We start from the raw sequence: 13449 nt of genomic DNA on the forward strand, positions 1-13449 counted from the left end.
ATTAACTCTGCAGGGTGCCCAAACATTTGCAGACCAGTTTTTTTTTGTTTTCTGTTATTTTTTAAGTGTAAACAATGGAAATAAAATCATACTTTTTGTGACACATTATACAAATGTCTAATCTGTCATTTGATTCTTTTCGGAGATTTTTCCATGTTTTCTTGGCTTCTTTATGCACATTACTACAAATTTTACCTGGGGTGCCCAAACTTTTGAGCACCCCTGTAGGTGTAAATGTAATGAAGGATACAGTAACTTCATGAAGTGTGTTATGTGTCAAAAAGCACAAGAGCTACAGGTAAAAAAAATATGTAAACTTTGGACTGATGCTGGTGATAGAGCAATTATTGTATATTGATCCCAAAAAGTATTATTTCATACATATATATATATTTATTTGTTGTGCTTTGACATAAAACAATTTGCCAAGACATGTAGTTATGGTATTATGTGCAGGTACAAGATGAGAGACACTGACCTGTTATATGCTGTATAGCACTGACAATGTTTTAATGACAGGCAAACGGGTGTGTGTGTGTGTGTTTTGCTGAAGCTGAGCTCCTCTACAGTGTAGAGAAATATTGATTATATTTTGAAGTACACACCATTTCATTCATCTCGCTCTTTAAATCATTCACCAATGGGGTTATAAACTCAATTTATGGGTGAAGAATGTGGCTGGAAATCTACCCTAAGACTGACCAAAAATGTATACTGTCACTCTCTCAGTGTGTGCAGATCAATAAAGACAAGGCTGCAACACGCTCAATAAATGACTGTGTGATAAGCAGATTCATCATCTCTTCAGTCTCTCCCACACTTTCACCAGCATTTAGTTTGACCAAAAGGCAAGCTGCAGATGATAGACAACTTTACATTCAGCTGGTGGATTCAACATTATTCTGTTTTAGTGTATGATGGATGGAATGTATCGAGTCAGAAATACACAAAGATAATGTATGTGCTCCAATATAAGGTAAAGGAAATGCTCATTTGCACCTCATTCTGAGTAAAAATTAATACTTCTAAGAACATTTGAGTCAATGCTGTCTGCTCGCTATCATGGGTAGTATGACAAACAAATAAATATATATATATATATATAATAAACATGGAACATAAAGTGTATGTGTGGCGTGCTACCATGCAGATGGTTTAGGATTACAGTGGGATCAAACTTTGATGATGCCAGCCAAATATGCAAAACATCAATAACAGAAAAAGAGAAACCAATAGAATGCATAGCAGAAGGCAAGGAAACACATATGCTTCATACACATATGCATACACATATAACATATTGTATTAGGAGACAAATCTTTGGTTACTGGGTTTCTGCTTTTGAGTTTAGAAATGTGCTTTTTGGGGCAACAGCAGCTCAGTTTGTGGTGACTTGGCTTGGAAACTGGAGGGCCGCTGGCTCAAGTCCCAGTACAGACCCGGTATGGAGAGTGGACTGGTAGCCTTTTGTGCCCTTAAGCAAGGCATCAAACTCCAAACTGCTCAGAGTGTCTGTCCATGGACAGCCTATTCACTCTGACATCTCTCCATTACTGCATGTGTATACAATAGATTTGTGCATGTGTGTGTATTTCAGGCCCATGTGTTTGTAACGTGTAAAAAAACAACAGAGTAAAGAAATTGAAATTCCTGTTGAGGGACTAATAAAGGTATGCTTTCGTTAGCTGGATAGTTTACATACTTTATATATATGAACTCAATTATTACAGTTTCCATACAGCTGACATCATTAATTACCTAAACTACCTGAACAATTTTGTTTGACTTGGCAAGCTCTCCTCACTGACCATCTGACAATTTCTGCATCTTCTTTCTCTCATTCTATATATCTACAAGAGTCAACTTATCAAGAGACAACTTATCTTCAACTATGTCATACTGAGGCTATTACATTCCACCATGGTAAATTGATGAGGCATTCCCAGTCCTTTGGAAACTTACGCAGTGAGTGGCACAGGTGGCAGCAGCACAGCAGCAGCAGCAGCAGCAGTCCGAGAGAGGTGGCTGCCCCTCCTGCTCTCAGCATCATATCAAAGGTGACGCTGGATCCACACAGCTGGTCCCTCGGGCATTACAGAGCTGGAAAACAGATATAAAAAAAAATTGTATGAACAACTGTCGCTTTTGTGTACAAGGCGCAAAAATCTGAGCTATTATGAGTATGGCTTTAATCATGCCTTGGGTTGAGGGTTCAAATTGCAAGGCAGCCACTTCTGCTCCCCTTTGCTAAACCTCCATGCAATCCCTGGTGCTTATTTCAGTGAAACCGCTGTCTAAAGCTAAATATCCCGATGCTGTCTATACTAAATGACAAACTACATTCATCACACCTTTAATATTCAGCATCTTGCAAAAGCCAAGCATGCATGCTCTACCCTCACCTTGCTAACCTGACCCTCTCCAAGGTAATTATTACATTTCTCGCGGTAAGCATGCTGTATACGATACCTCCTCTGAGTATCTTCCATTAACACACAATCCAGAGTGGCAGCGGTGGTGGAGGCAGTGGGAGTCTTTACGACAGCAGTGCTGCTCTAGAGCTCCTCCATTCCATGCAGGTTCTTTCTCTCTCCTCGTACAGATGCTGCTTCACTCCCTGCTGCCTCCAATTGTGCACAGGCAACGCATTCTCCTCCTCTTTCTTCTCCTCCTACAGCAAGTCCGTCCCATCCCCAACCCCCCTTCTCCTAGCATTCTCGTGGTCACTAATCACAGACGTGGATAGTCACCCCCTCCACGCAGGCACCCCACTGCCTCGCGACAGCAGCATCGGGGAATGGCAAGAGCAGCTCCCAGATTCTGCTGGTGATCTGATGCTACATTTTGTGCACCTCTCTCAGTTCTTTCCATTTCTTTTTGTATCTGTGAGTGCGTGTGCTTCCATGGCGACAGCATATTATGGGACCCAGAATCAATTTGCACTATTACCCCTTAATATTTAGGATTAATATTCCACTTTATATTTTTTGCTTGTTGAACACTTTGCAAGCATTTGATTAATTTTTGATTTGTCATTATTTCATTTTTTTTTTATGTGTGAAGCTATTATAGTCCAACACACACGCATACATGCACAAACACTGAGTCATGTGACACAAACTATTTTCAATCTTAAAAAAGGGTTTCTCTGCATCATCTTATGTTTGTTAAATATTAATTAAACTACTAGCTATGGATGGCTGACAAGGCTACAGTTGAATTATCTATGAAGTATGAATACATAGGCATAAAAGCCTTGAAGGATTCTTTAGACTACTGCTATTAAAAAATGAAAAATCATTAGGCCTACATGAAAATTTGCTCCTGAAGAAAACTTTTTCATTTAATGACTAAACAAGTTTTGGTGGCTGTGTGAAACCAATCGTGTTGCATTAATATGACAAGCTCCTTTTTCAATCTTGCATGCATGAAACAAAGTTCAATTTTACCTACTGCACGTTTTATAAAATGGGTGTGAGCGAATACACTCCAAAAGCTTAACCAAACTATACATCCAAATTAAATCCAATCCATCCAAATATTAAGGACCTATAGTGAAAATATCCTTTAAACGTATTTAATATGAATAATACTAATGACGTACAATATGTCTATGTACAGAAAATGTTGCAACTTTGCTATAAGATTTTGATGTTGTGTTGGTTATGTTAATTGTGTCATCACTCACTGCATGCTTTAAACAGCCTACATACAATAGGAAGAGTTAACATCCAGATACTGTAATGCTGCCAACTCTGGGTCACTGACAATTTAGGTTGTGCTCTCAAATTATAGCAGTTCAGACTGCATTGGAACAAAGACAGAGCAAATTCTTATTAACCCATATTTAAATTACATTCCATGTGTAGCCTGTTTTGTAATACTTTAATCATTGCCAAGTCGCAAAATGATGGTAAAGCAGACAATATTGCGATCATGTCATCTTGTGTTCGGCTGGTCAACCGACGTTAGGATTGGGGATAAATAGACACATGGCCATAATGATGATGATGAATGACTGAATGAAACACTGTAGCCAAATAGGCAGCACGTATTAAAGCACAGTCTTTGAATCCATTAAGTTGAAGCAGACACATTAATGACTCATTGTGTGAAAGTATTTCAACACACGCCAACGTAGCCTAGCCTATAGCCTACTAAACCTTTCAATCATTCCCTTCCTTATCGCGTTTCACTTATCGCTTCCTCGTAACCGACCCTTCCTTCCTGGTATTGGCCTGGACTCGCTGAGTGCCACTAACGCTGGTTGTGTCTGACTTCTCCTGTGTGGAGGAACAGTAGCTACATGTACAGCCCAAGGTAAGTACAGACGCTTCGTGTAAAGAAGGTTTGACCGCAAATATGCGAGTGTACACCGTATAGCCTATACGTTAACGGAATGCTAAATTTACTGCTCAGACAGAAAAGTGGTGGTCAAATCCTGCTGCCGTTTGTAATCTTACTACGGTATTTTGCGCGTGTGTGTGTGTGTGTGTGTGTGTGTGCGGTGAAGGAACAATCCCACACGTCAAAACAACCAACGTTCATAAGGAAACATTTTAACCTATTCCCCTGACTAAAAATAGTTGGTCACTAGAGAATGATGGAATTAGAGGCCTACTGTATCAAATGTATCATGAAAGTAAGACATAATAGTTTATTTTCCTGCAGCATGGACACCATCACTTTTTTTTCTTTTTTCTTTTTTTTTAATATAATGGGGAAAAAAACGTTAGATGGAAATGAACACAGTAGCCTCAAATTTCCCCCCCATGGTCATTTGATTGTCCATTGTTTTCATTTCAGATGAGGGTGATCATTTGCTGCGGAGCTATACTGCTTCTCGTCCTCATTCCCAGAGCCTGTCAGGGTGGCAACATCTTGGTCTTTCCCAGCGAAGGCAGCCACTGGATAAACATGGATATTCTACTTCAAGCTTTGCACTCAAAAGGACACAATGTTACTATTGTGCGTTCTAGCAAAAGCTGGTACATCAAGGAGAAGTCGCCTTATTACAATACCTATACAGTCCAAGTGGAGAGAAGCGTGGATCAAAAGTTAATTACAGAAATCGTATCCAAGGTTGTAGAATTTGAAAGAGGGGCTCTTCCCTTGACAAGTTTTCTCCACATGACTTTAGGAATGATTGGCACATTTGTTGATTTTCACGCAACTGTGGGTGAATTTGTATCAGCAATGCTAGATGACAAAGACTTGATGAAAAACATGAAGGACAGCAGGTTTGACGTGGTACTCGCCGACCCCTGCTGGGGCGGTGGAATCATTTTGGCCAAATATTTGAACCTTCCTTTGGTTTATAATGTTAGGTGGGTAATAGCTGGAGAGGGTCATCTTGACATTGCTCCTTCACCTTTATCATATATTCCTATAACGGGAACTGGAAGCACTGATAAGATGACCTTTTTTCAGAGAGTTAAAAACATTGGTTTGCATCTAATTAACCTGGCACAAAATCAGCTGGTGACAAAGGTTGTATACCAGAAAATGTGTGACAAATATCTTGGGCCCCATAATGACTTTAACCAGTTAGTGCTCGATGCAGACATTTGGCTCATGAGAATGGACTTTGTCTTTGAGTTCCCTCGACCCACCATGCCTAATGTTGTCTATATGGGAGGGTTCCAATGTAAACCAGCAAAACCTCTTCCTGAACACCTGGAGGAGTTTGTACAGAGTTCTGGTGAGCATGGGGTCATCCTCATGTCTCTGGGGACTTTTGTGAGTGAACTTCCTGCTGATATGGCAAACGTGATCGCTGCAGCTTTTGCAAAATTACCCCAGAAAGTCATCTGGAGATATACAGGTGACAGACCAGCCACTCTGGGCAACAACACTTTAATAGTCGACTGGTTGCCACAGAATGATCTTTTAGGACATCCCAAGATGAAACTATTCGTATCTCATGGAGGAACAAACGGCGTTCAAGAAGCAATGTATCACGGAGTCCCAGTTGTGGGTCTACCCTTTTTTTTCGACCAATACGACAACCTGTTGCGCCTAAAAGAGAGAGGGGCGGCTACACTTCTTACCATTAATACAGTGGATAAAGACAACAACTTCCTGGAGGCCATACAGGAAGTCCTGAATGAGCCCTCCTACAGGATGAACATGCAGAGACTCTCCAGGCTGCACAGAGATCAGCCAATCCCGCCGCTGGAGAAGGCCATTTTCTGGATAGAGTTTGTCATGAGACACGAAGGTGCAGCTCACCTGAAAGCAGCGTCCTACAGGATGCCCTGGTATTCCTACCACTCTGTCGATGTTGTTTTGTCCCTGGCTGGAGCTGTGCTACTTGTACTATCTACTATTTTCCTTTTCATCAGGTGTTTGTACACTACAATGTGTAGACATAAAGTGAAACATGACTAATCACTCAAGGGATATACATTTTTAAAAACAAAGTTATCAATATAAAAATTGATTTTCGGATTAATTGAACAGATTCTTATGAGATTTGTTTGACTGGCCAATTTGAGTTGCATGTTGGTAGTTAATAAGCAACAGCATTATTTTTCATGTTATTTTATTTAGTTTGATTATATTCATGTAAGTTTTTGTATTAAATAAATGGATGATGTGACTATTTTCATAACCAACACTGAAGTGTTTTTTCAGTCTCACTGGTTTGAATACAGCGCAGCACAGTCCTTCCTCGACAATACAAGCAGAAGTTTAGCAAAGCAAGAAGGTTTGAATATAAGTTTGCTATTTGTTTCTCGCTTGCTGTCATAAGATTTGTAGATGTTTTGCAATATGGAATAAAAATTGTATACTTAAAAAAATATGAATTATCTTGCTAGCTTGTTTCATAGCCTTTGAAAGATAAACTTCATAATTTTAATAAGTTGTGTCTGTACACTTGAGAATTATGTTAATCAGAATTTGTAATATATAATGCATACAGTATATTAATTTGATTTAGATTCCTCATTGTATATTAAACTACTGGCATTCAACCACACTCACTGCTTCCTGAGGTGTCAGTATGAATGTTTTTTCACAAATGTCACGCTTAATGTATCATAGCAAATGTGTTGAACAGCTTAATCAGTAAACGTACCATCCAAATTCCACGCGGTGAAACTATAAACTCACTGTTATTTAAAGAGAAAATCTTGACGCATAAATAAACAGAAATATTTCTTTTCATATTTTTGTCTTTGTACTGTAACATATTAGTAATTCTAATTCACAATGTCCTGCTATATTTTAAAAGAACATGGTGCACTGCCCTGTGTGAGATGTCAAAATATGAAGAACACCAAATAAGTATATTCATTATATCGTAACTCTTTCCTGTTGAAAGCACTGCAGCTCGGACTTATTTCACCATGACGACTAAGCTTCCTCAGTAAAAGGGACACACATCTTTTACAAATGTCTTGTGGGTGGGACAAAATGAACCAGGAAGTGTTTCATAGCCAAACTGGTATGACATACAGCTCTTTAGTGGTTAGCTCTGTTTTGTTTGGGGCTTTACAATCTGGCGAGTGAGTTTGTGGACATCAGTGCCGGGAAAGGTTTCTCTGTAAGTTTGACATTTAAAGATTTTTTTTCCGTTCATGAGAAAAGAGTAAGTGCTCCTTGTGGAGAGGGTTGTAAGCAGCTGGTCTGTGCTAAAAGGGAACTACTTGTAGCTATTGCCAGCTAATGTTACTGAATCATGTCCTTTGTTGAAATACTTGATCAATAGAAAAAAAAGGTGCCTGGGACTTGGTACGGAGGGATTTTATGTTTATTTTTATTTTTTTAAACGCTATTGAATATTTCTTTAATGCAGAATGAATGAAGACAGTTCAGTGTTGTGAAAACACTGCACAGGGAGATTGGGGTCAGAACAATATGCATGCAGAGCTCTTGGCACCAAACAGCCCTTTAATTTCCTGAGAGAGGCTCCATGTGCTACATCCACGTGAGGGCTATCAGAAGGATTTTTTCCACACAAATGAATTTTGAAAGGAACATCATTGTAGCTTTCTGTTGTGGGCACCCTGCTATTTTATCCACCTTTGTGCACACATTTCCTGGAATAATTAACTAACAGCTTCTGCTTTTTTTTTTTGTTCTTTTTGTATTTCAGACTGCACCGTTTGAGAAGATTTGAAGATGTTTTTGTCATTGGCTTCCATCATCTCTCTTTTGGCAATCATTATTTTAACTGCACACGGTGGGAAAGTTCTGGTATTTCCACATGACGGCAGCCACTGGGTTAACATGAGGGTACTTGTTGAGGAGTTGCACTCAAGGGGACACACTGTGACTGTCATTCGTGTTGCAGACAGCTGGTACATCAGTGAAACGTCTCCACATTACAATACTGTCACAGCGGATATTGCTGGTGGTGGAAATGAGGATTTCTTTCGTCTCTTTGTCTCTAAAAGCATTCAAATCAAACGAAGCAAGGGGTCTGCGTGGGCCCGTTTTGCTTTGGATATGGAGTTAAAAGACAACTTCTTTGAATTACACAAGAAAGTCTGTGAAGTGGTTGTGTACTTATTTGAAAACAAAGAGTTAATGAAGTCCTTCCAAGATGCCAAGTATGATGCGGTTTTGACAGACCCTGCTAACGGAGGAGGAGTGATGCTGGCCCACTATCTTGGATTGCCGTTAGTGTTTAATGCTCGATGGACTGTTCACGGTGAAGCCCATTTTGCTATTGCACCCTCTCCGCTTTCCTACGTCCCCTTTCCACCTTCAGAATTAACAGATCAAATGACTTTCTTTGAGAGGGTCAAAAACCTTGTTTTTTACACCATGAGGATGCAACTATACAAGCAGATAGTTGGGCCCCATTATTCGGCATTGTCTAGCCGTTACTTTGGTCCAGATGTAGACTACTTCTCCCTGTTTCAAGCAGCAGACCTTTGGCTCATGAGAGTGGACTTTGTGTTTGAGTTTCCACGTCCTACCATGCCGAATATTATCTACATGGGAGGGTTCCAGTGTAAACCAGCAAAACCTCTTCCTGAACAACTGGAGGAGTTTGTGCAGAGTTCAGGAGAGCATGGTGTCATCGTCATGTCTCTGGGGACTTTGATTGGAGAGCTTCCCCATGACCTAGCTGATGAGATTGCTGCAGCTTTCGCTAAATTACCCCAGAAAGTCATCTGGAGATATAAAGGTGACAGACCAGCCACTCTGGGCAACAACACTTTACTAGTAGACTGGATGCCACAAAATGATCTCCTAGGACATCCACATATAAAACTATTTGTAAGTCATGGAGGAACAAATGGAATATATGAGGCTATATATCACGGAGTTCCAATTGTAGGCATTCCCTTTGTGTTCGATCAAGCCGACAACCTCTCTAGACTGAGAGCAAAGGGTGTTGCAAAGGTTTTGGATGTTTCTGAATTGGATACGGAAACATTTCAGAATGTCATACAGGAAGTCCTGAAAGAGCCCTCCTACAGGATGAACATGCAGAGACTCTCCAGGCTGCACAGAGATCAGCCAATGAAGCCGCTGGACCGCGCCCTCTTCTGGATAGAGTTTGTCATGAGAAACAAAGGTGCAGCTCACCTGAAAGCAGAGGCCTACAGAATGCCCTGGTATTCCTACCACTCTGTCGATGTCGTACTATTTTTACTTACAATTGCATTTCTTGTTTTGTCATTTTTTGCTGTGTTGGTATGGTCATGCTTTAGATTGTGTTTGAAAAGAAAAGTGAAATCTGACTAACCAGGAAAATGATTTTCATGTTGGTCAATTGTATATATTGTTACATGTCAATCTAGCTGTGATCAGTTGACTATTGACTGGAGTTGATTATTTTCTTTTGAACTGTACTTTGAGTTGACTGCAAGTTACTTGAAATCTTCTAGAACAATATCTAACGAAATAACAAAATAACTACCAGTTTTGACTGCCAACTTAAAAGAGTGAAATAAGTTTGATTGCTTTGTCTAAGGTACAGTCATTTCATTTGATCTTGATGCAAACATTACCATTAACTTTTGGTTACAACCAAATGAAAGTCTGACATCTCCCATCAAAGGCAAACTACCATAAGACTAGAAGATCAGCTTATGACATGACCCTGGTTGTAAATTTGAACTCTCTAAGACTATATACTGTATAGTATAGTAGGATAGCAACGTTGTGCTAAAATCACAATGTTAATGGATGGATTCTGAAAAATAAAAAAGACTCACAATGTCAATAAAAAAATAAGTAAAACAAGGTGGGCTGTAAGACTTTGCCCGGTTGAAAGATTTGTTGAAAGTGATTTATTTTAAAACCTAAATGAGGTTTTGTTGATACCTTCACCAGCAGGTGATGTTTTTTCAGCCATTTAGAGTATCTCCCCAGCCTTTTAAAGAAAAATACCAGCTATTTTAAAATATGACATTTTTCACAAGACAAAAGAACACTCATCTTAGCATTGTAGGCCACTAAAAAAACTATTATCAAGGAATGCTACTGTAGCTTTATATATACGGCTCTGGATTATGGAATTGTATTAAAATAAACAGTTCAAACTGAAATGATTGCACAATCTGAACCTTCTATGTGACTAAACATCTGTAACACAGGATAATAATCCTGTGGTTTTCAAAGTATTTTTTTTGTTTTCTAATCATTTAGTTTCCTATTATTAGGTTAAGAGTTAAACACATGAAACACTGTTACACCCCTTTTCTTATCCCCTGTGCCTTTAAGAACATGTAATTGCAGTACCAAAGTCCTACTTGGAATCAGGAAGGAACAGAACATATGCTCTCTGGCGAAGGAGAATATTGAAAAACAGCTCAGATTCCAAAAAGGTAAAACTAGCACTTGTTTAATCTATTGCCATTCTATGTGACTGATAGCTATCTATTTGAACTACTGATTTTCAAAAGAACTCTTTTAATGGATATTTAATACATTCATTTTCAGTTCAGTTTTCTGTGATGAAACCAACTGCAGCAGGCTACACATACTACTGCAATTTGTTTTTAAATGCAAAACGTTTTTATTATTATTTTAATTATAAACTTCTTAAAGATAAAAGGTAAATAAGAGGATTTTCATCTTTAAGTAAATGCAAGATTTTGATAAAACAACATTTTAAAATGATGCATTTCCTAAGATACCATATGCTTTCTTTCCAACTTTAGAATAAAAATGTATTGGAACTGCCTCTGGATTACTCTCTACTTGCTCTGTCCAACTGTGATTTCTGGTGGGAAAGTTCTTGTTTATCCGGTGGACGGGAGCCACTGGGTGAACATGAAAGTCATTATTGAGGAACTACATTCAAGGGGCCACCAGGTTTCTGTTGTGCGATCCTCAGGCAGCTGGTACATCAAGGAGACCTCCCCATTCTATTCTTCAATTACACTCAATATAGATTCTGAATTTGATGAAGACTTTATAACTACGTTTGTGTCTCAGCTGCTGGAAATCCAGAGGGAAGGGAAGTCTGCCTGGACACGTTTTAAACTGGAAATGGAACAAGCGCAAAAGGCCTCTGAGATGCATGAGAAAACAAAAGAAATGCTTGAGTTGCTTTTTGAAAGCAAAGATCTGATACAGTCGCTGCAGGAGGCTAATTATGACCTTGTCCTTACAGACCCTGCTATACCAGGGGGTGTTATACTTGCTCACTACCTCAGGTTACCTCTTGTTTTCAACGTCAGGTGGACTAGTCAAGGCGAAGGCCATTTCTCAATTGCACCTTCACCTCTTTCTTATGTTCCAATGACAGGGGCTGAGCTTTCAGATAAAATGAGCTTTCTTGAGAGGCTTCTTAACGTAATAATTTTTGGCTTCACAGAATATCAAATAACACAGTATATTTTACCACATTATGTGGGCTTAGTTGATAAATATTTAGGTCCAGATGCAGATTATTTATCCTTGTTTCAAGCAGCAGACCTTTGGCTCATGAGAGTGGACTTTGTGTTTGAGTTTCCTCGTCCTACCATGCCAAATATTATCTACATGGGAGGGTTCCAGTGTAAACCAGCAAAACCTCTTCCTGAACACCTGGAGGAGTTTGTGCAGAGTTCAGGAGAGCATGGGGTCATCGTCATGTCTCTGGGGACTTTGATTGGAGAGCTTCCCCATGACCTAGCTGATGAGATTGCGGCAGCTTTTGCAAAATTACCCCAGAAAGTCATCTGGAGATATAAAGGTGACAGACCAGCCACTCTGGGCAACAACACTTTACTAGTAGACTGGATGCCACAGAATGATCTTTTAGGACATCCCAAGATAAAACTATTTGTGGCTCATGGAGGGACTAACGGCGTTCAAGAGGCGATCTATCACGGAGTTCCTATTGTAGGACTTCCATTGATTTTTGATCAGCGTGATAATATATTTAGAATTGAAGTAAGAGGAGCAGGGAAGCTAATTGATATTTTTAGTATGAATGAAGACATCTTCTTTCAGGGTGTTCAAGAAGTCCTGAATGAGCCCTCCTACAGGATGAACATGCAGAGACTCTCCAGGCTGCACAGAGATCAGCCAATGAAGCCACTGGATAACGCCCTCTTCTGGATAGAGTTTGTCATGAGACACAAAGGTGCAGCTCACCTGAGAACCGAATCCTACAAAATGCCCTGGTATTCCTACCACTCTGTAGATGTGATGCTCTTCTTAGTTGGAGTTGTGCTGATAGTGCTGGCCACCTTTGCTGCCTTAATAAGGTGTTTCTGCTCCATGTGTCTGAGAAAAAAAAGTAAATGTGATTTAAAAAAATCAAAGTAGCAATCGCAATGAAATTGAACCCAATAATATGCTTTAAATGTGTCAAACAAAGTTTGCGCAGCTATTTGTATTAGCTATTTAATGGGGATAATAGAAAAACATTTTCATTGAGTTTGAAACCTTTGTCTGATTATGATGAAAAAGACAACACACCAAAATCATCCGGTGCTTTATAATTCTTTATTTCATCAATATGTGTTTAAGGCTTATTATATTTGTTTTCCCCATATTCTTACAGTTTTGTTATTTCGCCGACACCATACTCTGGATAAATAAACATTTCATACCCTTATGCAATTTGTCTATGCTGGTTGGCACATTATTTTGAAACATTCTAGTCAGGGTTTCACAATAACCAATCAATACTCTTTGAATATGTGGCTGTAGATATCTGCAAACTTAGATCAGAGTATGCATGGATAAAACCTTTAGGAGAAAGGGTTACCAACATGTACAGTACAACTGCTGTATTCAAGGGTAGAAAATAAAAGCATTTATAAATGACACTGTTCATCAGTTGGTCTTTAATTAGCCCACAATGGAAATAACCTTTGCATGCGTTCCTTCACTGAATTTAAAGACTTTTCAAATTCACTCTTAGACTGTAAGACATATATATATATATATATATATATATATATATTATATTTTTAAACTGCTACATACTTTCCTCAATGTTGCACAGTATGGGTGATACATGTTCTTACAGCTTCCAAGCAAAGTGTT

The 13449-nt window shown here is 39.1% G+C and overlaps 3 protein-coding genes across 11 annotated transcripts in view; 1 reads left to right on the forward strand and 2 right to left on the reverse strand.

Annotated features, from left to right (window-relative positions):
• chrna5 (cholinergic receptor, nicotinic, alpha 5) overlaps positions 1 to 4253 on the reverse strand; it is a 9474-nt gene extending 5221 nt beyond the window's left edge. Inside the window, exons 1-2 of one of the 2 annotated variants that reach the window (XM_032522016.1) lie at positions 4178 to 4253; positions 1963 to 2100 (exon numbers count right to left, since the gene is read on the reverse strand). In XM_032522016.1, coding sequence (XP_032377907.1) covers positions 1963 to 2050 — 88 coding nt within the window. In that variant the 5' untranslated portion in view covers positions 2051 to 2100; positions 4178 to 4253. Of the gene's footprint in view, positions 1 to 1962; positions 2101 to 2469; positions 2994 to 4177 lie in introns of those variants that run through there. The other variant, XM_032522005.1, reaches the window with a different exon arrangement.
• Positions 4116 to 13365, forward strand: LOC116693163 (UDP-glucuronosyltransferase 2C1). Of its 7 annotated transcripts, none has more exons than XM_032521978.1 (3): positions 4116 to 4320; positions 4807 to 6122; positions 9438 to 9896. In XM_032521978.1, the coding sequence occupies exons 2-3, from the start codon at positions 4807 to 4809 to the stop codon at positions 9703 to 9705; spliced, it is 1584 nt and encodes a 527-aa protein (XP_032377869.1). In that variant the 5' UTR covers positions 4116 to 4320; the 3' UTR covers positions 9706 to 9896. The 7 variants fall into 7 exon arrangements, with proteins under 7 accessions (XP_032377869.1, XP_032377875.1, XP_032377854.1 ...); XM_032521984.1 differs by having other exon boundaries at positions 4807 to 5904; positions 9223 to 9896; XM_032521963.1 differs by lacking the exons at positions 4116 to 4320; positions 4807 to 6122; positions 9438 to 9896 and adding exons at positions 7319 to 7594; positions 8102 to 9414; positions 12418 to 13221.
• Positions 12437 to 13449, reverse strand: part of rec114 (REC114 meiotic recombination protein) — a 50053-nt gene continuing 49040 nt past the window's right edge. The window contains exon 7 of one of the 2 annotated variants that reach the window (XM_032522070.1): positions 12437 to 12681. The gene's annotated coding sequence lies outside the window, so the exon portion shown is untranslated. The remainder of the gene's footprint in view (positions 12682 to 13449) is intronic. The other variant, XM_032522078.1, reaches the window with a different exon arrangement.

The sequence above is a fragment of the Etheostoma spectabile genome, chromosome 1 (genome assembly GCF_008692095.1).
Source record: "Etheostoma spectabile isolate EspeVRDwgs_2016 chromosome 1, UIUC_Espe_1.0, whole genome shotgun sequence".
Lineage (NCBI taxonomy): Eukaryota > Metazoa > Chordata > Actinopteri > Perciformes > Percidae > Etheostoma > Etheostoma spectabile.

Excerpts from the sequence above, each read along its gene's own strand:
- LOC116693163 (XM_032521963.1), top strand. The coding sequence starts at position 8,128 with ATGTTTTTGTCATTGGCTTCCATCATCTCTCTTTTGGCAATCATTATT. Across the intron at positions 9,415-12,417 it reads TTCAGAATGTCATACAGGAA|GTCCTGAATGAGCCCTCCTA; the intron begins GTCCTGAAAGAG and ends GGTGTTCAAGAA.